Raw genomic sequence first — 26,432 nt, 5'->3', positions numbered from 1 at the left:
CTTTTGGAAGCATGAGTAGGGACTTATCTGAGGAAGGGCAGTTCCGAGGTGTTGTCTTTACTATGGGTGAAAAATGTGACCATTGCCTTCTTTCCCAGTCCTTGTTAGCCTGAGAAAGATCCCTAGAAGACCAGAAGAACGTGGCCTAATGTCTCTATTGGGCATCCACACAGCGTTGGCAAGTTTGTAGCTCATGTCACGTATGACCTCAATTCAGGCAAAGGTTCTGAGACTCAGTGTGGTCCCCACCCAAGTGTTCAGGTGGTGGCTGACAGCTTGTGCGTCTCTGCGGAGAGTTGTGCCCGACAGGCTCGTGCACACCGCAGCGCTGCTGAGGATCAGTTTTTAAACCTGATTAGAAATGTGTTGTCTTCACACCGGCTACTCGCAAATTTGTTGTGATTTTAAACTTGGCCTAGAAACGAGCCTTCTTCCTTTGAAGTCTGTTTTGCCTTGGGCCCAGATGCCTGCTCCGGCACCCTGCAGGCCAGGGGAGCGGCAACCCCAGTGCAGCTGCTGATGGTGCCTGCATTCCCACAGGTGGTGCTTCCTGAGGCAGAGACCAGAGCGGGACTGACCTTGAAACCCCGGACGTTTCCTCTTGCTGTGAAGGACAGGCCTGTGATGGACGTGGCCTTTGTGCAGTTCTTGGCATCAGTTTCTGGGAAAGTCTCTTGTTTGGGTAAGGTGTCCATTGAAAGCAAGAACAGATAGTTATAAAAAGCAGGTGGGTAGAAGTGGGGTTTTGGGGAGCTTGTCCTCACGGGGCAGCGGTTTGGAGAGTTCATGTCGCGTCCAGATCTTTCTGAAGAATGGCCACAGCGAGTCACAGAGGGATTTCTCTGGGGGTAGTTCTGCTTTGGCTCCCCCCAAAATACGTGGGTCTCTTTTTTCCCCTCCTCTGATCCTGAAAGGAAGGTGGACTGAGGCCCAGGTTTCAGTCCCGGCTCTGCTGCTCACCAGGTACGAGAAGATAAGCATATACTTGCCCAGACTCTGATTTTCTTCTGTTAAATAGGAACACTACTGCTTTCAGAGGGTTTTTTTCCTTTTTTAAAAAAGAATTTATTTATTTATTTATTTCCAGAGAGAGGGGAAAGGATGGAGAAAGAAAGGGAGAGAAACATCAATGTGTGGTTGCTGCTTGTGCGCCCCCAGCTGGGGTCCTGGCCTGTAACTCAGGCATGTGCCCTGACTGGGAATTGAACCAGCGAGCTTTTAATTCAGAGGCCCGCACTCAATCCACTGAGCCATACTGGCCAAGGCCAGAGGATTTTACTGAAGCTCAAATGTGGTCATCAAGAGTCAATATAGCACAGTGACTACCTGGACTCTGGAACCAGACTACATGGGCTTGAACCTTTGCTGTGGGACCTGGGGCAAATTATTTATCCTCTCTATGCTTTGAGTCCCTTGTCTGTATGGAGATGGTGATAGTAACTGCCTTAGGGGCTTGTTGTATCAAATGAGTTAGTGTATGTAGAGCCTTTAGAAGTACCTCGAACATAGCAAGAACCATTTAAATCTGCTATTATCAGGAATACTAATGTTATTATTATGCAAAGGGGCCCAGTGCTATGCCTGGTTTCAAGTGAGCATTAAGTAAGGTTTTATCACTTTTCTCACGGGCCCCTCTTGGTGCTCCACAAATGTTACTTTCCCCATTTCAGTAAGTGGCGGAGCCCCTTTCACCATTGGTAGCTTCCTTGCTTGGCACTGATGGCCTGTGTGGGGGGCACTTTGTAGAATCCAGTAGCTGCACATCAGCTTTAAAGGAGCCCTGGCACTGCCGCTCAGGAGACGAGCGGTAGTGTGCAGCACACACAGGTCGAGGGTTCGAACGCATGCTGTGGTTCACGAGGGCCCTCAAATCAAACCCTCTGGTCTTTTCTCTGTAGACACCTGTGGTGACCTGCTGGTGACCCTGCAGTCTCTGAGCCGCCAGGGTGAGAAGCGGAGCCTCCAGCTCTCTGGCAAGGTCAACTCAATGACGTTCACGTTTGACAGTGTTCTCCCTGGAAAATACAAAAGTAAGACTTTGAGACAGCCTCTCGTGGCCCTCACACATTTCCTGTCTTCCTAAACGTTCTAAAACCCAGCTCTCAAATTGCATCCCATCTGTGTACCTTTACTTGTTTAACTCTTCTTTGGCCCCTGACCTTAAATGTGCTGTGTTTAGCATTGGGCAATAATGCAGGAGCTGAGGCTCTGGGAACCAACTGCCACCTTATCAGGGCAACGGCACATTTCTTCTTCAGGAGGGTGCCCTCATCCGTGCCATTTTATTTCTGAATGCTGAAAAAGAGAGTGAAATAATACAGTGTGTTCTGTCACTTAGCAGCTGTGTGACCTTGGCAGTCCCTGAGACTCAGTTTTATCTGTAAAAGAGGAGTAATAGGCTTTCTGCAGAATGTAACACTAAATGAAACACAATGGTAAGCCTGTGTACGGTGCCTGGTGAGCATGAGGCGCTGGCAAACACTGGTTCTCTTTTCTCTGCCTCTCTCAAGAAGCTACCCATTGTCCGTGTTCCTGCTTTTTCAAAGCTTACCTTGGAGTAGCTGCCAGTGAATAGCTTGTAAAGTCTACCGCTTTTTCTGGGGAATTATAGTTTCCATTTATATATGTGTGTTATATATAAGTTTCCCGTGGCCTAAGGGCCAACAGCCTGTGTTCATGCATTGTGTGGTTTGAACACAGCGTGCCCATTTGCGTAGGTATTGTCTGTGGCTGCTCGTATGCTCTAAACATAGAGTTGACCAGTTGGGACCCCATGACCTGCAAAGTGGCGAATGTCTGCTCAGTGGCTCATTACAGAAGAAGTTTGATGATCTCTGAGTATCTTACATACAGCCTGATGTTTAGATGCAACTGAATTTCTTTCCTGGTCATTTTAATGACCATTGGTTTCGATTTTTCTTTAGTAGTCTTCCAAGCATTGTTATTGGGTTGTTTATAATATTTATTGGTATGTTTGTATATATACATGTATGCATAGTTAGATATTTAGTATACAAATGTATGCATGTTTAAAATATGTATGCATATACACACACGTGTTTTTAAAAATTAGTGACTTCCTTATAGTTTTTTTCTGCTGGTATGCGGGGGGGGGGGGGGACGTGCTCCACGCCCATGGGTTTCTTGGTGTTGCGTGCTTTTGCAGTAAGCATCGTGCATGAGGATTGGTGCTGGAAGAACAAGAGCCTGGAGGTGGAGGTTCTGGAAGACGACGTGTCAGCAGTTGAGTTTAGGCAGACGGGCTATATGCTGCGATGTTCCCTTTCTCACGCCATCACTCTGGTAGGTACGGGCTCTTGTTCGGAAGGGCCCTTGCCCTTGGAGAGCAGGAAGGACTAGCACGCCAAGCAGATTATAATCATACTCTAGTCCAATTTCTTTTTCTGCCCCTCAGCTCAGCCACCTAATAGAGAAAGTATCATCAGGAAGCATTTAAAATCCGTCAGTGGAAGTTGCCTTTATTTGGGAGATTTCCTGGCTTCACATTACATTCTAACTCTGGTGATTTGGGGAAGCCGTTGAAGTAGTACAAAGCGTGGTGGTTCTGTATCCTTGGGCAAGTGCATTTAATGTCTCTGAGCCTCAGTTTTCTCCTCCAAAACTGGGATCATAATGTCTACTTCTCAGGGTTATAGGGAGGATAAAGTAAAGCTTTTGCACATCTAAAATTTCCTTGGCAGATGCTACTATTATTTATTACCAGGTGCAGCTGGGTCAGTTTCCCGGGACTCATACACTTATTTTGGTTCAGAGGACACAGTCGTCAGATGGGATCTTACTGTCTTGCGGATGGGTCTCCATGGCCTGATAGGTGGTGTGCCAGGTGGACTTCTGGAAAGGGAACACCTGTGCAGGCCTGTACAGGTCCATTTATGAATTTTATATAATTTTTTGACTGAAGCAATGATATGTGTCTTTGTCAGGTACCAGTAGAGAAATTCAGGCAAATGTCAATTAAGTGACTGCTCATGTTAGACATTGGAGTAATTGAAAGTGGTATTTTCCTTGGCTACTGACTGCTCCAACTGGTTAACTACAAATGCTCAAAAAACAGCTTTGTTCGAAGAAATGGGTAAACTAATTTCCAGTTGAGAACAAGTGATAGACATTTAGGAAATCATTCCTCTCCTTAAATCCTACAGTATGTTTGTTTCCCTTAGAATAAGATCCATATTTCTTAGTAATAGCCAACAAGGCCCCCTCCTGACTCCCACCTTATGTCCTACGCCGGCCGCCGCGCTCACTGAGCCCCAGCACACCGCCTTCTCCATTTCACAGTGTGCTCATTCCCTCCTCTGCGCTCTTGCACATGCTCTTTCCTCTTCTCGGAACTCTGTCTTCTCTGAAAATGCTTGTGGTTGGTTTTCCTCCTCACTCAGGCTGCAGCCCCGTGTTTCCTGTGCAGGGCAGGACTGCCCTGAGACCATCAAGCTAAAGATGCCCCTGCCAGGATCATCCTGTGCGCTGAGCTCCCGCTTATTTTCCTTGTGCTCTAATACTTACTGGTGGAAATCCACCCGTTTCTTTGCTGACCACATTGATTTTCTGTCTGCTTATATTAGAACGTAAGCCTCCTGAGAACAGGAGCCTTGCCAGCCCCTAGCTCTGGGCCTGTCACGTAGCAGGTGCTCAGTAAATATTAGTTGACTGAATGAAAAAGAGCACATTTCTGTTGGACGTTTTTGAATGTTTTTAATTTTCCCATGGCACCCAACTGTTCAAATGATTAATGGACAAAACAGATGACTGGTTCTGAAACAGAAATATTATTAATCATCTTGTGTCTCTGTCTCCCCCAGTAAGTCATTGTATTGGCTTTGGTCCCTTAGGAATTCTATCAGGATGGAAATGGGCCTGAGAACGTGGGGATTTATAACCTCTCCAAAGGAGTCAACCGCTTCTGCCTGTCCAAGCCTGGTGAGTCCGGGAGGATGGACGTGCTCTGCGTTGGGGAAACAGAAAAGCACCAGAGGGTGGTTATAAAACGTTTACGTCTTCCTGTCTCAGTCTCCTCGCATCAAGTTTCCAGTTCTGGTTGCGGTCCGTGTGCGCTTGGTTGTCCATCTCCTCTGGAGGGAGTGGTGTTCTACCCCAGGATTGGGAGCTGGGGCCGGCCAGTCCTTGGGTTTGAGTTGGGTGGAGACTGCTGGGCCCTTTCACTTGTATTTCTTTAAATTTATTTTTCAATTACAATTGACATTTAATATTATATTAATTTCAAGTGTAGAACATAGTGATTAGACCCTTTCACTTTAAAAAATATTATACCATTTCTCTTTAAGAGCCATCCTCTCTCTTTTAACAACTTTGTGATGTAGTTTGCAGATCAGAAAATTAACCCATTTAAAATGTACAATACAACTTTTAATAAATTGATCAGGTTATACAACCGTCGCTATAAACTACTGTGGGACATTTTCATCAACCAGTAATATCCTTCATATGTGTTTATAGTTAATTTCCTCTCTAGGCAGTAATGAATTTTTTGTTTTTATGGATCTGCCTTTTTTTTTTGATATTTCATATAATTGAAATCATGTGATACCGGTATTTAGTCTGGCTCCTTTCCCTGTGTTTCAGTTAGGATGCCTTTGGCTGCAAGTAACAGAATTCGTGCAACAGTGCCATCAAGAAGTGGGGCTTAATTTGGCTTAATAACAAAGTCTAGCAGCATGTAACTACCAGCGTGGGTTCAGTGGCTGGTAGATGTTACGGTTGCTGTCTTTGTGATTCTTTTAGACCGTTCCCTTTATTAATTCTTTGTGTTTTCAAGAAAATTGCCATTGCTTCAGAAAACTTGTTATTTTTAAGGCAGAAAGACCAGGAAAGGGATAGGCAGTCATTTTTTGTGCCCCACTCTTCTGATAAACTTTCTTTATGTCTTATTGGCCAGAACCATATCATGTAGTCACTTCTAGCTTCAAGGCAGCCTGGGGCAGTTTAATATGTTGCCGAGGCTAGACATGTTGCCCCCTAAACATAACCCAGGTCTTTTGTCAAGTAAGGAAGGACAGCTGTTGGAGAAACAACTAGGAAGCCTGTGGTTCAGGTGTTCTCTGCTCAAGTGCTCTCCCTGCTCCCTACATCCCACTCTTCACCCAGCTGTGCCTTCCTGCTGTCACTTCTTGTTCACATGTACTTTCTGAGGGTGGGAGGGTGCTCTGTTGTCCTTTATGTCTCCCTGTTGCTCACAACACTCAGTTCTTTCCTTTACTGCTCTTTGCATAATAGGTCTGCTGTGGCTGTCAGATGCCTCTCTGTGTATGTAGATGGTAAGCCCCGCGGCAGCAGGGGCCGTGTCTGTCCCTGCTGTGGACCGGTACCTAGCATCATACCTGACTTGTAGTAGGTGCTGGTGCATTAATATTTGTCAAGTGAAAGAACAAACAGAATCAATGTAGAGATGTAATCATTTTTTCTACGAGGAACTGCACTGGGGCTTACTCTGTGTGATACACACAGCAGAGATAGTTTGAGGTAATGTCAGTTTCTGTAGGACGTACGACAGAAATGTGGGTTAATGCTCAGTTGTGTGGAATACATGGTTAGACTTTGCTCCTTCCTGAAATTGACTGGCAGTGATGACATACGCCCCTGATCCACGGTTACCCTGCGTGATCCTCTGGCATGAACGTGTTTTCTGTGATTGTTTCATAATTTTCTGGGCCTTCCCCTCCCCCATACCCCCCTTTAGGGATATTTTATATGAAGGAGTTCAAGCTGTGGTTACCTTTAGAATTTTCGGCAGAATCTGTTAAGTAGAAAACTCTCCATCCCAGTTGCAGAAGTGTACTTTTGTTCCTTCTCGTGCGCATAATCCGTCAGCTTGGTTTGTGTGGATTAACCTGCTGTGAGTTGTTAAATTATAGAAATGAGAATCCCGAGTTTGTCAGTAGGCCGTTAAGGGCTTTGGGTTAAGGGAAAGATGCCGTCAGTGGCAGCAAAAATGGCATTTCTGATCTCACTGTTGCCCCTCTGTGCTAGGTTGTGGGTCTTCAACCAAGGCGCTGCCTTCGGATTTCAGATGCTGAAATTGCTTAGCGTAATAGATGCCCTTCTCTGAAAATGACTTTAGCTTTTCTGGCTGCAGGCGTGTACAAGGTGACCCCACGCTCCTGCCACCGGTTCGAACAAGCGTTCTACACCTACGACACGTAAGCTGGGCGCTCCCTGCTCTGGTGTTCGTGGGGCTTCTGTGCAGGACGCATGTGCGTTCTCTCCTTCAGTCATCTCTGAGAGCAAAAGGAGTTTTTTTGTAGCTTTTCTGAAAGACGTACGTTTAGGCTTTAAAAAGAGTTTCTACATGAGGATTTGAAGACGCTTGGGTAAATTATTACTATTTTTTTTAATTTTAAATTTAAACAGGTTCAATTATAGCTGACATTCAATATTATATTAGTTTCAGATGAACAGCATAGTGATTAGGTATATAATTTATGAAGTGATTCCCCCAGTAAGTCTTGCACCCACCTAGCACCATGCATGGTTATTACAGTACTACTGACTGTATTCCCTGTGCCGTACTTTCCATCATTGTTGTCACTGACAATTTGTACTCCCTGATCCCTTCCCCTTTTTTCACCCCGGCCTCCAGCCCCACTCTGGCAACCCTCAGTCTGTATTTATGAGTCTGTTTCTGTTTTGTTTGTTTGCTTATTTTATTTCTAAGATTCCACATTAGGTGAACTCATATGGTATTTGTCTTCCTTTGTCCGATGCATGTCACTTAGCATAATACTTGGGTAGATTATAGAGAAAACGGAGATAGGATCTCTTTCTCAAGAATATTCTGTAAGCTGAGATGGAAGGAAGGCTGTGGTTTTGAAGTGGATTAAATGTATCTTGTGTTAAGTCTTCCTCCAGCTCTCACTGATGGAAATTTCTCAAGCTCAAGCCCATCATTTCTTTACTTTTACAAATGCTTGTGGGTTTCACTGGGAATTGGAGGTATAAAGATTTGGGGAGGAAAATGAGTTTATTCTTTAAAACCCTGATATAGGTAATTCAGAGGTTATTTCAGCCCAAACGAAGAGCACTTTCATGTAGTATATTTTAGGGTCGGGAAGCTGGCCTGCGAAGGGTGTCGTTTGCCATCCTTTGAGAATACTAGGTGATATTGCTAGTGTTTTTCTCTCCACTTCTTTGATTTATACAGGTCTTCACCCAGTATCTTGACATTGACAGCCATTCGCCACCATGTCCTTGGAACTATCACCACTGACAAAATGATGGATGTCACTGTGACCATCAAGTAAGACCGCTGCTCCATGGTGGGCCGAGCGTGGGAGGGTGCGGGCGAGGCCTGAGGGCTCCTTTGCCAGGCTCTGTGAAAAGTGTTTTTGATTTCTTATCTCTAGGCGCACATACAAATGGCCTTCTTTCTTGTACTTACTTGACGTAGCCATAAATTTACAGCAGCCTTGCTCCTTCCCTTTTATGATTCAGGAATTAACTTTGGGTGAGGAAGAGCATCCTGACAGCTCTTCCCAGTGTCTTAAATTTCGGTTTGAACTCTATACTTCCTGTCTTTGCTAGGGGAGAAGACACCTCTGGTTTGATCATTGTATTTTGAGTGCTTTAGCGAATTCACAAATCCTGCCTGTTTTTCTTAGACCTTTCCTCGAAGACTTGGAAAGTGAGACGGAAAGGCTGGGAAAGGCCGCCCCTCACAGGGGGTTGGCTTTATGTCAGTGCCGCCTTTAAGAGGAATTTTTGCAGTGTGGTGTGGCTCATCTGAGACCCTGATTTTCTTGAGAAATGAAAGTGTTTTGGCAGTACGACCAACTCTGTCAGACGGAATGAAAGTCTGAGTAACTGTCTCTGCCCTTGCCTCGATCAGGGTTACCTTCCCAGCGATGTCTTCATCTTTCGCTCAGCCCCCTTGGCACCCGTCCGTCCTCTCAGACGGTATTGACTGAGAGTCTGCAGTGTGACTGTGCGTAGGCCCAGCTCCTGCCCTGGTCTTGGGGGGCAGGCATGTAGTTCAGGAACCAGACCCAGAACTGTAAAATTAAGTGCGATAAGTGCACTGAATTTTACCTTGTCGAGGATGGGGGCCATTCGGGAGAGGCACGCTGGAGGGGGCCAGCCCATGTTAAGCCAGAGTGATCCTTTAATAGTAGAAGTCATATCATCCCTCTACTTAAAACCCCAGGAGTCTTCCATTCCACTCAGAATGAAATCCAAGGTCCGCGCCAAGATCTGCGAAGCCCTAGGCTGACGTCTGCTTCCCCTGGCAACCCCCTGGCCCATGGGCTTTTCCCTGGGTCCTCTGCTGAGGCTGCCTCGGTCCCCTTGCTGGCCCTTGAGCATGCCAAGGGGGCTCCCCCTCCAAGACTCCACAGACTTTTTACCTGCCCTCCCCTTGCTTGAGATATTCCTCACCCAGCGAGCCTCCTGGCTCTTTTCTCCTTTCTCTTAGGTCTTGGCTCAATGTTACCTGATCGAAAGGCCTTGGCTAACCCCCTAAAAATAGCACCTCCACGCCTTTCTCCTCCTATGCCACTTTATTTTTTTTCATTGTACTTGTCCCGTGATGTCATTGTTCATTCCATTATCTGCCTCGGCTCAGCAGAGCGTGTATTCCACAGAGTTAGGGGCTGTCGTCTGTCCTGTTTGTGGCCGTGTCCTGGCGCCTGGTTCTCCGGCAGAGGATGTTCTCACTAAAGGTCGAATGGAGGACTGAGGATGGTGGCGTGGGGGGAGCTCCGTGTCCTCAGGAAATCCGACATGTTTTCATCAAGTCATAAAGTCAGTAGTGTTTCATCCCAGCCCAGATGTGCCAGATACTACTACCATCACGCAGAAGTTCAGTCTTTATTTTTGGAAAACTTTTAGTTTATTCAGATCAGAAGACTGGGCCATGGAGTGGTATTATCACGTGTTGGGTTTTGTTACTTATGATTAACCACTTGCAGGTGTCAGATTTCCACCAACAAAAGGGACAAGTGACCACGTCCTCTGGGCGGCTCCTTCCTTTCCTCCAGGTCTTCCATTGACAGTGAACCCGCCTTGGTCTTAGGCCCCCTGAGGTCTGTGCAGGAGCTGCGGAGGGAGCAGCAGCTGGCCGAGATTGAGAGCCGCAGGCAGGAGCGGGAGAAGAAGGGCGAAGAAGAAGGTGGCGAAGGAAGGACCAAGCCCCCTGTTCAGGAGATGGTGGATGAGTTACAAGGCCCCTTCTCCTACGACTTCTCTTATTGGGCCCGGTACGTTCTCTTGGGCTTTTCTCTGCAGTGTCCTCTGTTCTGATATTCTTCCCGATGGAGGGACAGAACCTGCCAAATTGAAGTATTTTTATTATTTCAGGTCTGGAGAGAAAATCACTGTCACACCCTCGTCTAAAGAGCTGCTCTTTTATCCCCCGTCCATGGAAGCCACCGTCAGTGGAGGTAGGTGGCCACTCATTGAGCCGATGACACAGCTTTGTAGTTGTTTCTCTGCCTGCATTTGAACATTTCTTCTTCGTTGCTGTTCCAGTGAAGGTGTCTTTGTAAGGCACATAGATGTTACTCTTTGATGCACAAATGAATGAAATGCATAAAAGCAACTTTTACTCTTAGGAAGGGGTGATCTTGTTGGAAAAGGACCTTTTTGGTTTTTCTTGACATGACCAGGTTGACACCAGAGGTCGGTGGAAGGCAAAGCCATCAGTTGCTAAAATGTGAGCATTAGTCGTCCTGTGTTTGAACTGTTTACGATGTTTGTATTTTTTGGTAGGAGCACTGGGAGGCGTCTTTTTAGGGCTGGGTGATCAGAAGTTGCTTGCTGAAGGAGCATTTGCCTTTTGTCTGCTGATTGGTTTTTTAGCGTTATGGGTGCGTTAAGTCCTGGGCATGTATGGGGTTCGTGTGTGGATGTAGGTGCACCCGAAGAGCCTGGCTTTCCAGTGGCAGCCTGCTTGGGCAGCCGTTTGTTTTGGGACCTCTGAGGTCCAGCCCTGGCCTCTTACCTGCCCTAAAGGCCTCTCTCCCCATTTGCGGACTTGTGAGAACCAAGAGAAGAGGAGTAGTACAAACTTGGCCTTTGTTAGGTTTACCTGCTAATGTCATCAGCAGTTAAATGAGGCCTTTCCAGGATGAAGAGAGGCTTGGGCCACTTTTAGTCATTGAAGTTTCTGGAACATTGAACAACCTCATTTGGAGGTTAGCTCTGAATATCTCAGTTTTAGGCCCTTTATCGGGAAGCCCCCAACCAGAAGGGCCCCTCCCTCTGCAGCTAGGTCATGTTCTTCTCTTCCCTTCTTCCCTTCTTAGAAAGCTGCCCGGGGAAGCTGATCGAGATCCACGGGAAAGCAGGCTTATTCCTAGAAGGCCAGATCCACCCAGAGCTGGAAGGGGTTGAGATTGTCATCAGCGAAAAGGGGGCAAGTTCACCCCTGATCACAGTCTTTACTGATGACAAAGGTGCCTATAGGTAAGTCTGTGGTAAGGAACATTTGCTTGGGCCTGGCTGGGGAGCCCAGACTGCCTTGCGGTCAGGTGACGCCTCCTCTAGGAACGTGACGCAAAGCCATCTCTGCGTTTGCTCTCTTTTATTCAGTGTTGGGCCCCTGCACAGTGACCTGGAGTACACTGTGTCCTCACAGAAGGAGGGCTACGTTATGACTGCAGTGGACGGAACCATAGGAGACTTTAAGGCTTATGCCTTGGCAGGCGTAAGCTTTGAGGTAACACTGTGTGCTTTTAAGAAGCAGTTTTACTGAGGTGTAATTGACATAAAGTACACTGCACATAAAGTGTGTAATTTGATATATTATCAGCATGGTTTCAGCATAAGGGCACACCCATGAAAATACCACCACACTCAAAACAGTGAACACATCTGTCACCCCCTGCCCCCAGTTTCCTTGTACCCTGCGGTAATAATCCATCCCCCCAGCAGATCTGATCTGCCCTCGTCACTGTAGGTTAGTTTGCGTTTTTCAGAGTTTTATAAATGGAATCATACAGGACATTCTCTTTGTGTGGCTTTTTCACTTAGCATAATTTGGGGATCTGTTACTTTAGCTTGTTTGCATACCTTTTGTGAAGTGCTTCAAGCTTTTCTTCTCAACCTTTCTGGGCCGAAGGACGCAGCACGTTCCTCTCCTGGTGTTCACTGTCTTTCTCTCTGCCCTCCATCCTTTTTGGGGAGATGTGTGCCATGAGATGCACAGAGGGAGCCTGCAGAGCCAGGGTGTGAGTATTTTCAACAAGGAGGACGAAGGGAGAGAATGGCAGATTGCCTCACATAAAGAATGAAAATTCTAGATTGCGGGATACGTGTGAAACTAAATGGAAAGGTAGTCAAACTGGGAAGAAATATTTACACCATGAATAAGATCCCCAGTTTACCAGGAACTTCTAAAATTGATAATAAAAAACCCAATCGAGAGATAATAAACAAAGGATGGAAGGGGTGATTCACAGAACTAACACAAATGTCTAATAAACTTAGAAGAAATGCAAAGGAAGTTACCTTTGAAATGCTGGGTTTTGAGTTAGATTTGCAATGATTAAGACAATATCCGTGTTTTGGAGAGTGTGTATTTTCCCATGCGTGGATGACTTCTGGAGCTGTGAACAGTGACAACCACCGTGGAGAGCAATTTGGTGGTCCCTTTCTGAATTCAAAATGTGCATACCCAACCATTCTACTAGGAAGTGATTATTCAGGAAGAGAGAAAAAACTAAGTGCACAAAGATATACATGTCCAGGGACCTTTTGATTGTCTCTCCTTTTCCACCACAAAGATGGTTTGTGAGCCTCTGCCTGAGAATGACATGCAGCTGTTAAGCAGGGAGGCAGATCTCCGTGGGCTGATAGAAGAGGAACGTCAGGATACGCGGTTGAGGGAGGAAAGCATGTGTATTGTGTAGCGTGCCATTTTTGTCTCACCTTCTCTCCACATGGTCCCCCAGTAAACCTGCCAGTCCGTCAGCAGTAGCCATAATGTTCATAAGCTTTGTGTGGGCAGCGAACAGTTCTGGAAGACTGCACACCAAACTGTTAGCGTCAGTTATCCTTAGAGATGAAGAACAGACCTTTTGTTCCCCCAACAAATAACAGTAAAGGAAAAGCAACCCATAAAAATAACCTGTTGACAAATACAATATGTCTTCGTGGTTAACATGAATTCACCTTGCTTTGGTGTTTTTTCTCACCCCCAGATAAAAGCTGAAGATGACCAGCCCCTTCCTGGGGTCCTCTTATCCCTCAGTGGGGGCGTGTTTCGTTCCAACCTCTTGACTCAGGACAACGGCATTCTGACTTTCTCAAACCTGGTAAGGTGCCCTGTAACCTAGCGCCTACCTCTGTCCCCCATGAGGGAGCAGGGACTCGGTGTGTGTAACTTACATATTGCTTGACAACGTGAGAACAGAACACCAGCGTGGAGTGTGTGAGATTTCTCAGGGGACCAAATGTAATTAGAGTATTGCTCTTACCAGAACTTAATGCGGCTGATTCATGTTCCCTTCTGCACACACTTCTTGTTTTCTGGTCACCCACTTGTCACGAAGACAATGTAATTAATGACCCTGGTCACAGCAGCTCCTGTCTTAGGAGGCCCTTTGTTTTACTACGGGATCCTGTTTATAATGCTGAGCCTTGTTCAGCATTTAGCTTGTGTTTCTTGTGCAAAGCACATTCGGCATGGTGTAAAGAAAGCACCAGTTTTTCATTCCAGTTGTAGTCTGAGCCCTGGGCTGATGGGGACTCAGGAAGTGTATGTTAATTGGCCATCTTGTCAGTCCTGGGAATAAAGCGAACTATTACAGGGATGTCACAAGCAGGCAGTGAGGTATATCCGAGAGGTTGCACGCTGTGCGGCGATGCGTGCCAGGGTTCACATCTTCCCTCTGCCCGTTGCTGTGTCATCTCGGGCAGGTTACTTGAACTCTCTGCTCCCCAGTTTCTTCATCCCTAAAACCCAAATGATTGCTTCCTTTCACAGTTATTGAAGGCATATGGTAATGACAGCTGCTATTGTTAGAATTGTAATTGTTATTACTGTAACTATTTATGGTAGAGTTAGTGGTGCAATTTCTGTCAGTCTAGGAATTGCTGGAGCCCTCATGGCACAATTCTAGTCCATCGTGACTTTATTTTCCCTGGTTTAAGCCTGACCCAGATGTAGTCACAGAGGTTCAGTTTGTGGTTATCTCTCGGCAGAGCCCTGGCCAGTATTACTTCAAGCCCATGATGAAGGAATTCCGATTTGAGCCATCCTCCCAGATGATTGAGGTGCAGGAAGGGCAGAACCTAAAGATCACTATCACCGGGTACCGAACGGCCTACAGGTAAGCAGCCCCTGCCCACTTCCCTGTTGTCCAGGCCCGGGCTGTGGAATCACCCTCATGGTTCTGTCATCAGGATGCTCATTCCAGCCTTCATACGGATTTTATCTGGGAGCCCAGTGAGATGAGATACGAGGGTCAGAGGTTTTTCACTGCCGCCCTTTCCTTCTAAAATCGCAAACTAGTGATTCAGTCACAAAGTTCCCATTTTGAAACAGGTCTGAGAGAGCCTATATAATTGCTTAAAATATTTACTTTTTAAAAAAGTTGGAAACTTGAATTAAATTTTCAAAAGGAAGACATGGCGTTCACTTGAGTAAAACTTCAAGACGTTAGAAAGAGTTTGCAGTGTAAAATTTCCTCCTGTCCTTGTCTGTCAGCCACCCAAGTTTTCCACTGTCTTAAATACTTCCAGAGATGGTTTGTGCCGATGCTGGTGTGCGTGTCCGTGTGTGTGTTTGTATATGTACACACATACGTGTTTATACACATTTACAAATGCACTTGAGATGAACATTGACTAATCAGAAGGAGGGCGTTCAGAAAAATGGACCATTTTCAATAATGGAATAAAAGAGGAAATTATTTAATGTTATTGAATGCTTCATTATTTAAAATAAAGCTTAAGAAAAGGAAAGTGAAATGGAATAAAAATAAAACTTAGCCTTTTGAAATTACAATTTTCTGGAGCATCCCTTAAAATGTATGAGAAGAGATACTGATGGTACTGGTACTGGCTTGAGCCTGCTGTGGGAAGGCTGGGTTGGCAGGTGACGGCTAGTCTGCATTGGCCGGGTCCTGGCGCACAGTTCTCCACGGAGCTGTTTTGCGCACTAATTCGTTGGTAAATGCAGGACACTTTACCTGAAATCCTCATGTGTTTCAGAGAAGCACAAGAATATCGTGTTCCGTCTCTTCTCTCGTTACTCTAGTTGCTACGGCACAGTTTCTTCTTTAAATGGGGAACCAGAGCAGGGCGTTGCCGTGGAAGCGGTGGGACAGAACGACTGTAGTATTTATGGAGAGGACACCGTGACAGATGAAGAGGGAAAGTTCAGATTACGTGGCTTGCTGGTGAGACTTTGAACATGTTTTGTTAGGGGATTTTTTCATACTGTCTTATGGTGCCCCCACCCCAGACTGCTAAGAATGGGCTTAGGCCAGAGGGCTGGGGAGGTGGGTCAAGGTCTGGAACCCTCTCAATTTTTCCTTAAAATTGAGGAAACTGACACATCTTATCTTTCACCTAGCTGACGTATTGGGTTGGGGTTTTGTGGCAAAGCAGACTTAGAAACCCACAGATTTGGTGTAACTTTTGCCTGGCATTGGGTGGTTACAGCTTAGGCTGGGGCTCTCAAACCAAAGGCCTTTGAGACCAAGTGAGAGGTGGGAACAGTTGAAGAAGGCTGGGTGGACAGTAGGGAGTGGAGAGGACTGTGGGGACCTGGAGAAGGCGTGGCCCATGTCGAGGTCTTGAGAAGCTACCGCCCAGCCCCAGCTCATTAGGGCCATGTGGGAGGACAGTCTGAGAGTGACCACATTTTTTTGTTTTTAAAAGTGTAGTCAGCCCTGGCTGGTGTAGCTCAGTGGATTGAGCGCGGGCCTGCAAACCACATGATCGAGGTTCGATTCCCAGTCAGGGCACATGCCTAGGTTGCAGGCAGGCCAGTTCCCAGCAGGGGACTCACGAGAGGCAACCACACATTGATGTTTCTCTCCTTCTCTTCTTCCCTTCCTCTCTAAAGATAAAAAGAAAAAGTGTAGTCAGATATTCAGATTTCCATATGAAAACGCCTGATCTTTAGATGTTCACAACTAATTTAACAAAAAATTCTTTGTGTGGGCCAGACAACCACCTTATTTGTCCTTTTGGCTGTTAAATGGCAACATTTGGTTTCAGATTTGTAGTGTTTTTTCCTAATTTTTATTTGTGCATCCATTCATATGCTCATTCAACACAGTGAGTGTATACTATAGAAGTCACAGAGAGAGAGTGGGTTGGTGGCAGCCAGTGGACTGTGTCACTTGGATTTGGGGTTGGGTCACACAGCCTTTCAGACTGAGAAACTGTGTAGTCTCAGGCGACCCCAGAAATAGTCACATATATCTAGGCGACAGGTGGGTGTTTGCCCAAATCACATGAGCTGAGATGCGCATCAGTCTGCCAGTTCATGTAGGTGCATTGGGGCGATGCTGTTTTCCCCAAGGCAAGAGTGGTCATGTCCAATGTTCAGGGCACCCCACTGTCAGATGTCAGGGGACCTGGAAGTCAGTCAGGTCAGGAGCCCAGGGAAAGATACTGATCTTTTTTTTCCCAAATAAATGTGTAAGGAAAAGTAAGCAGAAGTTTATAGACAAAGGGTTCATTTATACTATTCAAGCCTTGCTTTTAAGCCAAATTTATCTGATTTGCAGCCTTCCTAGAAATTCTTCTTTGAACTCATCTCTCTCTTGATCAGAGTTGCCGCTAACCCACACAGCAGTGTAAAGAAACAAAGAACTTCATTTCACCAAGGCAGTTCACCTCCATCTGTTGGAAAAGTATCATCATGTGCTGGCTTTCTTAGAACAAAATACTGCCTGCCAAAAAATAATTTGAGTAAATACATGAGGTCTGTACAGAAGATATCCAGCCATGTAATATGACAAATAAAGACATTTGTTGAAGAAGATACAAGATACAGGAAACGTTGTACATAGGACGGTGACGCCTCAGTCCCCTTCACAGTAGGCACGTTTTTGGTAAACATGATATATGCCTATAAATTTGAGCAATAGAATAAAAAGTATAAAGAAGAAATTCTTAAAAAGGATAAACCCCAAATCACATTTCCCAGAAATAATATTCATGGTAAGCATTTGGGAGTGTCATTCCAGGTGTCACTCGGGACATGTGTACAGCAGAGCAGAGGGGTGGGCGGCAGGAAAGAAGAACTCTGTCAGACTAAGAGCACATTATGTTCGCAGTTTTGAAATAAGAGACCACATTTAATTTTCCTTGGGCAGAAGAAACTGAATGGGGACGGAGAAATTGCAGAACGTCAGATGAACGTTTCTTCGTCAGGGTGCTTTTTAAAGGAACTCTTTAGAAGGTTGACAGGCCGCAGACTGGAACATTTTGAAATGGGGGAGGCAGAGAAGCTCTGTCCTGGTGAGGACCTGCAGTCAGTGGGGCTCAGCTCAGGTTGCATGCGACCAGCCTCTTTCTAGAGAAGTGACGCCTGGGTTTGTCTGCAGCCAGGATGTGTGTACCATGTGCAGCTCAAGGCAGAAGGCAACGATCACATTGAACGGGCCCTCCCCCACCACCGGGTGATTACGGTAAGGCGTGAAGGTCTTCAGCGACACTGTGGTATGATTGCTTCTCTGATCAAAAATCCTTTAGTGCTCCTGTGGCTGTCTGCGTGTCCTCTGTCGTGGGGAGGGGGGACTTCAGATCCTAATTAAGGGCCCTCTTAGAATGGTGTCATCTTCCAGAGCAGCATCTTGTGGGGTTTTTAATGAACAGTGTGGCCGTCAGGCATCCAAAGTAGAAATTTGATCTGTTGTTTCCCCGCTTCCCCTGCAAGCTCCGATCATTATTCTGCAATTTAAGGATCTTAAGGCACACTTAGCTTTTCCAATCAAGGGAGTGTAGTAAAGAGAACATGGGCTTAATTGGTAGCAGGGCCACCCAGTTTCCTTACATTCATTCGGATGACCCTGTTTTTCTCATTTGGTGGACAGAGTTTTTGATATGCCAGATAATGACTTAGCTAATTGACCCCTGAAGAGGCAATCCTCCAGGCCACAGGAAGCAGCGTGAATCACTTAAAGTGGAGCATTTCTCCCACAAAAGAACTCTCATTTGCTAGACTGGAGGACTTGAGTGGGACACTGAGGGACTGCCTCTTGGTGTCTTTAGTAGGTGGCTTTTGAGTGCCTCATCCTGAAGGCACAGAGTTTGTGGGGGGTTAAAGAGGGGGGTGCCGGGCCGCATAGCACTTTTTAGCCTAGAAAGTGGATTTTTTTAGATGTCTGAATGGCATCTAGCCTTTTAAATGGCTCCACCTTACAGCTGCGTGTCTCCTTGCTGTGGTAACTTAGGCCAGGATTGCAAGCAGTCACGGGGACTGCAGCCTGGCAGACAGGAAGGGTGACAAATGGGAGCGCACAGGCCCCCCACAGGGGGCAGCTGTGGCTCGGCTCTTGCCGGTCGCTGCCAGGCAAGAACATCTTTCTCTTTTTTCAAAAGGAACCAGAAAATATGGATTTTTTTGTACATGAAGTTTTGAAAAATGTTGGCAAGTAGTTAACACTCAGGAAACAAATGCTGCATTTGTCAAACAGAATGTGTCTGTGGGCCAGGTGCAGCCCATCCGCTTATTGTCAGACTGGGGCCTCAGACTCCAGCTCCTTCTGTGGCAAACCCTGTTCTCTTAGTACAGGGAGCAGAGTTGGTTATGAAATAGCCCCTGGGGCATCACACAGTTAGCGTAGAAGTTCTTTTTTCAGCTTCCTTAATACCAGCATTCCTTCTTTCTTTCTAGGTTGGCAATAACGACATCGATGAAATAAATATCATAGTTTTCCGGCAGATTAATCAATTTGATTTAAGTGGAAATGTGATCACTTCCTCTGAGTACCTTTCTACTTTATGGGTAAGGCCAGCTTTTTAAGGTGAAAATGCCATGTTATTTTCAGCTCTGAGATGAGCAGGAACAGGACGTCTGGGCCTCCCTGGCGCTTGCTGCAGCATCCTAAAGGTGCAGACGCTGAGCGCCGAGGTCAAGATTTAAGAAGCGTCGATCCCAGCATGTATCTGGGAGAATGATTGCTGATTGCTGGGGAGAAACGTGTTCTGCTTTCAAATAATTGTTTTGCTAGCAGTATGCATCTTTGGAAGTATTGCCGCAGAAGCCTAATGAATCATCAGTACAATCTAGAGCAGTGCTTTTCACCCCGTGCGCCACAAGAATTTTTAAAACGTGCCCAACCTGACCGTTTAGTCAGGGGGACGCACCTCTTTCCCATGAGAGTGTCAAATAAAAAATTGAAACAGGCAACACAGCAACAGCCATCCAGTGTGAGCGCTGTTCGAACCATAAATATATAGAGTTGTGTCTGATTGGTCATGTCATATAACAAGGTTGCATCTGAATGGTTGATTCTTGGTACCAGAAATACTTAAATATGGGTATAGGCACCTGATTTTTTTTAAAAGTTTGGAGCAAAAAGGTTAGGTTGTTATTATAATGATAAATCACTCAAAATAATCCCTTATTTTTCAGATTGGCAAAAATGATTTTTTGGTGTGCTGCAGAAGTTTAGTAATTAGTTTAAGTGTGCTTTGAGATGAAAAGGGTCGAAAATCACTGACCTGGAGTCTGAAACAAATACAATTTTAAGGCAGAGTTTTTTGTAAGTGTTTAAATTCTGTGCAGGGTGTTGGCGGTGGGCAGTGGACTAGAACTCAGACGGTCTGGGCTGTCTCCTGTCGCGGGTGGTTACTCACCTTGCTGCCTTCAGCAGTCACTTCATTCCCATGGACCTTGGTTTTTCCCGCTGTGAAGCCAGGGTGTTAGATTCAGTGACCTCTGAAGGTCTCTGAGCTCTAACAAAATGTCATGTCTGTAATTAATGAAGAAATGTTTATACAGTGCCCTGTGATCCCTTGAAAGATGTTAACGAATTTCTTTAGGAGTATTATTTTCAGAGGCACTTGTACTTCGATGTACAGCGAAGTATTAGACTTGGGTGAGAATGCGTATTTAGGTGTTAACTTACCTCTTATCTGCCCTTCAGGCCCGGGGTCTCAGGCATGTTGCCAGGGAGTTGGGAGGGCCAGGACCCAGGGAGGCGAAGGGGGCAGGTAGGGGATGATGGTGCGTCTCCTCTGCTCCCTTTGATTATTTCTGCGCTGGGGACTCTGGCCCAGGGTTCATACCACTCTTCAGTTTTCCAGAGAAGATGGAAGTTAGAGCTATTTGAAATCACCTGATTTTTAAATACAGAGATGATTTCAAATATACTTACAGCACTGCACAAATCAGAAGAACATATATTTGGTCTTAGGTGTGACCTACAGGTCTCCAGTAATTCCTGTGACTTTCATTTTAGGAAAACTCCTCTCGACTTGTGTGTTATTTAGAAAAGCCTCTCAACTTGTGTGTTATTTAGAAAAGCATCAGTGTGGGCCCTGGAGAGGGGCGGCTCTGGCAGTCTCCTGGACAGGTGCAAGGAGGAGCCCCCACAGCCTTTGGCGTCAGCCAGGACTGTGCCTCCCTCTCCTCATAGCCTGTCCCATATGTTGCGACAGGCAGCAAACCTGGGCTGGAGAGAAAGAGAGGCCAGAAATGAACTACATTGCCGGATGCAGCCCGGAGAACCAGATGCACAATGAGAATGTGTTTCAGGTTTAATGTTACAGCATATGGAGAGGCAGTGCCAGGGTGGCAAGACCTCAGTGATGTGGGTTGAATCTCAGACTCCACCATACATAAATTGTGTGACCTTAAGTGACCTTGAGTCTCTTCAGGGATAACAGGGATGAGGGATTAGTGGTCAGGATCGGTGACGATATGTGTAAAGCACCTGTTGTGTGCCTGGTGTGTTATAGGTATGTTAGAAACTGTTCTCTTTAATATTATCATTAACCATTTTGAGTGTTAACAGAAGTTGTCAGAATCTACATCTTGCATTTCTTCACATGTCACGTAACCGGAGTCTTGGGTGACTGAGGGATGTATTATGTACGGCCTGAAGGGAGAGGACAGTTTCTCTGTCAGATATTTCCAAGGGTCCTTTCCCCCCAAGGGATAAGCTATCCTGAAGAAGTCTGAAACGAAAGGCCTACCGCGTTTCAATTCAAAAGCCCATCTTGCTTTGTTTCTGTTTTCTAGGTAAAGCTTTACAAAAGTGAAAACCTCGACAACCCAATTCAGACGGTTTCTCTTGGCCAGTCCCTCTTCTTCCACTTCCCCCCGCTGCTCAGAGATGGCCAGGTGAGGGCCCCCGCGCCGTCCCTGTCTGGGTTTGATGAGTCCACTTTGTAGTTTGAGGAAGCAGTTCTCTCGTTTTCTCTCTAATACCACTGATGTTGTCCTCTCTGAACCAAAGGAGACTGGGCCCTATGGTGATTATGTTTCTTAATTAGTGTTTTTCTGTTTACAAAAATAACCCCTGTTCACAGCAGGAAAGTTTGGGGGAAAAATCAGGCCTAACTCACTCAGCCAGAAATAACCACTGTTGATAAGTATCCTTTTGGTCTTTTTTTAATGTGCGTGCACATATGTATTTAAACATAGTGACATATTTATTTTAGTAATTCAAAGCTGGGACTTGTGTCCATCATTCTGTACATCATTTTGTAATCTGTGCTTTTCAGTGAAGAACATGTCACAAATCTCTTCCCATCATAAATTATTTACAACATGGTCGTACAGTAGTTCACAGTATAGGAAACCCTGTAATTGGTTTAACCCAGGTGCTAATGTTGGACATCATTTATTGATCACAGAATGTTTATTATCGATTCTAACTGGGCAGAGAAAACTGCTGCCGTTGGCACAGTGGGAGCAACCTTTGTAACGAATTGGGTTCCTTTCTGGGGGACTTGGCCTGCAGGGGTCGCTAGTGCGCCTGTGTGTGCCCTTTCCTCTCCTGGCTTCCTACCACCTGCCAGGAAGGCCTTTCTTGTCATGAAAAGGCTGTGAAGTAATAAAATCGGCTGAGGTGGAGTTTGGGGGTTCCTCTTTCCTTCTCTAGATGCCCCCTGAAATGGATACTATATGCAGCACAGCACTGTACGAACAGCTTGAGCTCACCCTGGGCAAGTCACTCTTAAGGTCTCTGGGGCTTGCTCTCCCCATCTGTAAAATGGGGGTAATCATCCGGACCTTGTCAGTGTTTGAGAGCAGAGCAGGCATTGACCTGGCACACAGGGCCTGGCGCGCAGGGCCGCTCCCATCACTGGCGCCTTTCCAAAGGTGCTGCGCTCTTAGAACGTGCCAGGTAGCGAGCCACCGAAGTGTTGTCCCCGGGGAGTCTTCCTGCAGACAGTCTTCCTGTCTGCAATCCAATACCTCCGTCACTAGGATTGGCTCGTGAGAAACTCTTGTGTTTCATAAAGTCCCATTCTCAAAGGTTCCCGATTGTTGTGGTTGAATATGCTCCTAAAAAGTGCCCCAGCCTGAAAGCTTTCTGAGAAGGTACAGCCTCGGAGAGCCTGGAGACACGCGGCTGTCACCGATGGGGTAGCTCACTCTGAAGGCGGCCACCTTGGTTTTGGATGTATGCACTCAGGGATTTCACTGAAAATGTAAAAAGTCCTTTGTATTGCGGCTCTACGTTAGGTTTTAGTTTTCATTTGCTCTGCTCCAGCTGCCCTTTATAAAAAGATGACTTTTATTTGTGCACAGAACTATGTTGTGCTTCTGGACTCCACGCTCCCCAGATCCCAGTATGACTACGTCTTGCCGCAAGTTTCTTTCACTGCAGTGGGCTACCATAAGCACATCACCTTGATTTTTAATCCCACGGTAAGGAGGAGGGGGAGGGTCCATTACATGCTCCGGACCTCCCAAAATGCACGCGTACTTTTCCAAGCACTGACTCCTGAGCCCCCTTTGAGAAGGAAACTGGCCATAAGGGCATCGGAGTTGTTCAGGTCAGTGTTCAGGTGTGACTTGTGGGAGGAAGGTCACCACTGTAGCACTACGTCATGATTGGTGGCATTGTGGTCCCTCAGGAGGCTCAGGATACCTGACCCACCCAGACCTCCAGAGCCAGCTGCCATGTTCCAGGACGTACACAGAGGCCTCGAGAGCATGTAATAGACACCACCAAATTAGGTTGTGGAGAACTGCAGGACAGCCGTGTGAAACCTGACTTATGTGACAAATCGCAAAAGAAAAAAAAATAAGTTACGGAAGAGACACCTGTAGATAAAAAGAATTTATTCAGTTAATCAGTCATTTGCCATGTGTAGACCTTATTGGACCTTGTGCCAAATGACTGCAAAAAAAAAAGAACTGACATGTGGCCTGTGTTCTGACTGGCCCAGATCAAAGCTGAAAGTTCTACTGGACGAAAGGGCGAATGGCCCCTGGAAAACAAGTAGCAGCTGCTTCGTCTCCTCACTCGGGGCTGAGTCTCTGGGGCTGCTGCCTTGTGCATCACTGTGTGTCTGAGCCTGGAGCAGAGGGTTCTCCATACTTTCTTGCAGGGAAAAGCCTGTGTGTAGCTGGGACTCAGCCACACCGGACCCGTTTCCTTTTCAACCGCAGGGACGCCCTGCTCTCCACAGTGCTTGTTTCCTCAGTTTAGACAGTGGAAGGTTAGGGGGTGAAGAGTAGAGCACCTTGTGATGGATTGTTTGTTCCTGAGTTTCACAGAGCAAGTAATGAGTTTGGATAGCGGAGGGTGCACCTGAGAACTGATCCAAGTTGCCTCAGTTTCTTCATGTGGACAGTTTGGATCGTGTGGGAATAGCCGGGTGTTTGGGGGTAGCTGATTCAGAGGGCTGGTGGGTTGTGGCTGCGTCTCGGTGGAAGGCAGGTAAGGGACGGTGCTCTTTGTGTTTGCAGAGGAAACTGCCTGAGCAAGACATTGCGCAAGGTTCCTACATTGCCCTGCCTCTGACGCTGCTTGTCCTGTTGGCTGGCTACAACCATGATAAGGTAGGAAACCCAGACACCTCAGGAGAAAGCAGGTGTGTCAGTGAGCGAGGTCCTTCACAGCTTTGAAGTGACAAAGAACAAAGTTTAGTGTTCCAGAAATGACAACATTTTAGGGGTGGAAGGGAACGTAAAGGCCTTAAATCCAACCCCAAGGCCTCCTTTCAAGGCCATAAACATCCCTAACATCTCTCCTAATCCTTCAGCCTGGAACACTTCTAGGCGTGTGTGGTTGCTCAGAGAGCCAGCCGTCTCTGCTGGCCCTCTCTAGTGCAGAGGCCTGCCTGGTCCTGAACCCAGGCGCCCCCCGCCCAGCGCACAGCGGGTGGTGATGGTGCCTGAAAATGGAGCTGTGCTGATAGGCAGGGCCCTCGTGTGCACCTGGACGGAAGTCCTCTGGCCTCTGCCAGGGTCCAGTTTCGGCAGGGTCTAGAGATCTCTAAGGTGGGTAAGGCGTCGGCGATGGGTAACAGACGGCATCACACCTCAAAGGACAGTGAAGCTCTGTTCTGTTTATTGCAAGTACAAGCAGGTTTTTATGTTTTCATTTTAGGTAGTGATTAACATTTGCAGGTGTATAGTGTGATCAGTTACGCAGAAAAATCAATACAAAGGTAACCAGGAAAAATATGAAAGTTTCCATAGATTCAGTTATAATAAACAAAGATTACTTTGACCAGGAGAGCCATAAATCAGACAATTAGAAATAGCTGTATGTACAGAATTTGAATGTCTTATTGTATATTAAAGTTTCTCAGAATTTGTCATGGGGCAAAAGGATATGCTAGATTGAGTACAGGTAGTAGGAGATTTATTATAAGGGCTTTGTGATGTCTAACTTAGCTATCTATCCTTTTCTGTCTAAAATGTTTCTCTGTGTACTATAAACTCTGACTCCTTAGTAACTGTTTCTATGTGTTTAGTTTGTAATAGTTAACCAGCCTTTTTTTTTATTTCTTTGCCTGTCTAATTGAAATATATTCTTATTCAAGGTAAGGGAGGGGCTGTTACTCCAACAACTTTTAGACATTCAGGGACTATTTCATTAGAGGGAACTTTGTTCTCTGGTCAAGAAATTATTTTGTACAACTTCATAGGAATTACGCGAATCAATGAACCTGAAATATAAGTGTCTAACAATCCCACCACCTTTTGATCACCCAAACAATCATGTAACTTGTTTTTCTTATTTCTGGTACACTATGGCGGTCCTGATCGCTTTAAGTTGCTCAAACCAGGGTAATTTATACAACTTGACATGTTTTCCCTTATGGTTAACAATTATATCACCCTGGCTGTCCTACTCCCCTATATACGGGAGAGGGGAATCTGTGGAGATTTTTCCATCCTTTCAGGCAGTTCCGTGGGGAATACTAATGTTTTCCCCTGAACTGTTCCCTCCTCTTTGGTGATTTTCACAGGAATAAGTAAGTACAGTACAATGTCCATACTCAGTAGCAAGAGTAAAATAATTAAAGTAAAACATCCAATTGTTAACCCATTTTGGAAGCCACGTTCTCCTCCGGGGAGACGAATCCCTTGAACTCCACTCCTCCACGCCCGGACCTTGTCAGGCAGCACGGCTGGAAGAGGACGTGACACCCTCCCTCTCACACTCTCTCTCTCTCTTCAGCTCATTCCCTTGCTGTTGCAGTTGACAAGTCGACTGCAGGGCGTCCGGGCTCTTGGCCAGACAGCCTCTGACAGTGGTGGCCCAGAAGATGCCAAGAGACAAGCCAAGAAACAGAAGACAAGGCGGACGTGAGAGCAGGGGCAGGGAGGTCGCATTTCGGGACAGGCCACCGCCACGGGCCCCGCCGGCACGAACGTGTGCGTGAGACTCACTTCGGACTGTGCTCCTTGCCGTGCCCTCTGCCAGCTGAGCCGCCTGTCCCCGCCCCCACCCTGGTCTGGCCCCTGGGTGCAATGCAATGAACGGACCCTCCCGTCACTCTGCTGAGCACAGTTTATTTTCTGAGTTGAAGATAATTTATTATTATTATTTTTGTCAAAGAGGGTATTTAAGCTGTGCTGGTGGTATGAGAATGTACTCGTTCATCTTCAGCGTTCATTTGCAAGAAACACGATTTCGGCCCCTCATGAAGTACCTGTTGGAATGACCTTTTCATTTAATGTGTCTTTGTATCCAAGATCCCTGCTGGAAAAAACAAAACAAAACGTGTGTCTACTACGAGGAGGGTATGTTAGGAGGTAAAATCAATAAAATTGCCCGTTCATTTGTGTTGTAGCTCATCTCAGATATATTGCTTGGGTGATATTGGCATAATGCCAGGGCTACAAATTAAGATGCCTAGAGGGGCCCGCGGGTCCTGAGTGAAGGGCCGGGGCGCGAGAGCCCTCAGCGAAGGCAAGGTGATACACGGCAGCCGTCTTGGCTGCTGTGGTGGGAACATGGGGGAGGGGGGGCTCCTGCAAGTGAAGCGTACCCACCCTGTCTGAAGGCGCTGTTTCTCCAGCT

At 46.3% G+C, this 26,432-nt stretch overlaps 1 protein-coding gene across 1 annotated transcript in view; it reads left to right on the top strand.

Annotated features, from left to right (window-relative positions):
* LOC119037059 (nodal modulator 1) overlaps positions 1–26,201 on the top strand; it is a 50,171-nt gene extending 23,970 nt beyond the window's left edge. Inside the window, exons 13-31 of the mRNA XM_037129090.2 lie at positions 541–682; positions 1,899–2,030; positions 3,167–3,303; positions 4,851–4,938; positions 7,112–7,175; positions 8,177–8,272; positions 10,008–10,226; positions 10,327–10,409; positions 11,274–11,433; positions 11,560–11,686; positions 13,170–13,283; positions 14,173–14,300; positions 15,230–15,371; positions 17,535–17,618; positions 18,827–18,937; positions 21,179–21,280; positions 22,697–22,816; positions 23,864–23,956; positions 25,587–26,201. Of these exons, the coding sequence (XP_036984985.2) occupies positions 541–682; positions 1,899–2,030; positions 3,167–3,303; positions 4,851–4,938; positions 7,112–7,175; positions 8,177–8,272; positions 10,008–10,226; positions 10,327–10,409; positions 11,274–11,433; positions 11,560–11,686; positions 13,170–13,283; positions 14,173–14,300; positions 15,230–15,371; positions 17,535–17,618; positions 18,827–18,937; positions 21,179–21,280; positions 22,697–22,816; positions 23,864–23,956; positions 25,587–25,718 (2,274 nt within the window). The 3' untranslated portion in view covers positions 25,719–26,201. The remainder of the gene's footprint in view (positions 1–540; positions 683–1,898; positions 2,031–3,166; positions 3,304–4,850; positions 4,939–7,111; positions 7,176–8,176; positions 8,273–10,007; positions 10,227–10,326; positions 10,410–11,273; positions 11,434–11,559; positions 11,687–13,169; positions 13,284–14,172; positions 14,301–15,229; positions 15,372–17,534; positions 17,619–18,826; positions 18,938–21,178; positions 21,281–22,696; positions 22,817–23,863; positions 23,957–25,586) is intronic.
* The last annotated feature ends 231 nt before the right edge of the window (positions 26,202–26,432 follow it).

The sequence above is a fragment of the Artibeus jamaicensis genome, unplaced genomic scaffold, assembly GCF_021234435.1.
Source record: "Artibeus jamaicensis isolate MK-2021 breed Jamaican fruit bat unplaced genomic scaffold, CSHL_Jam_final contig_729, whole genome shotgun sequence".
Lineage (NCBI taxonomy): Eukaryota > Metazoa > Chordata > Mammalia > Chiroptera > Phyllostomidae > Artibeus > Artibeus jamaicensis.
Note: the sequence above shows the minus strand (reverse complement) of the source record. Positions and strands in the feature narration are given on the sequence as shown.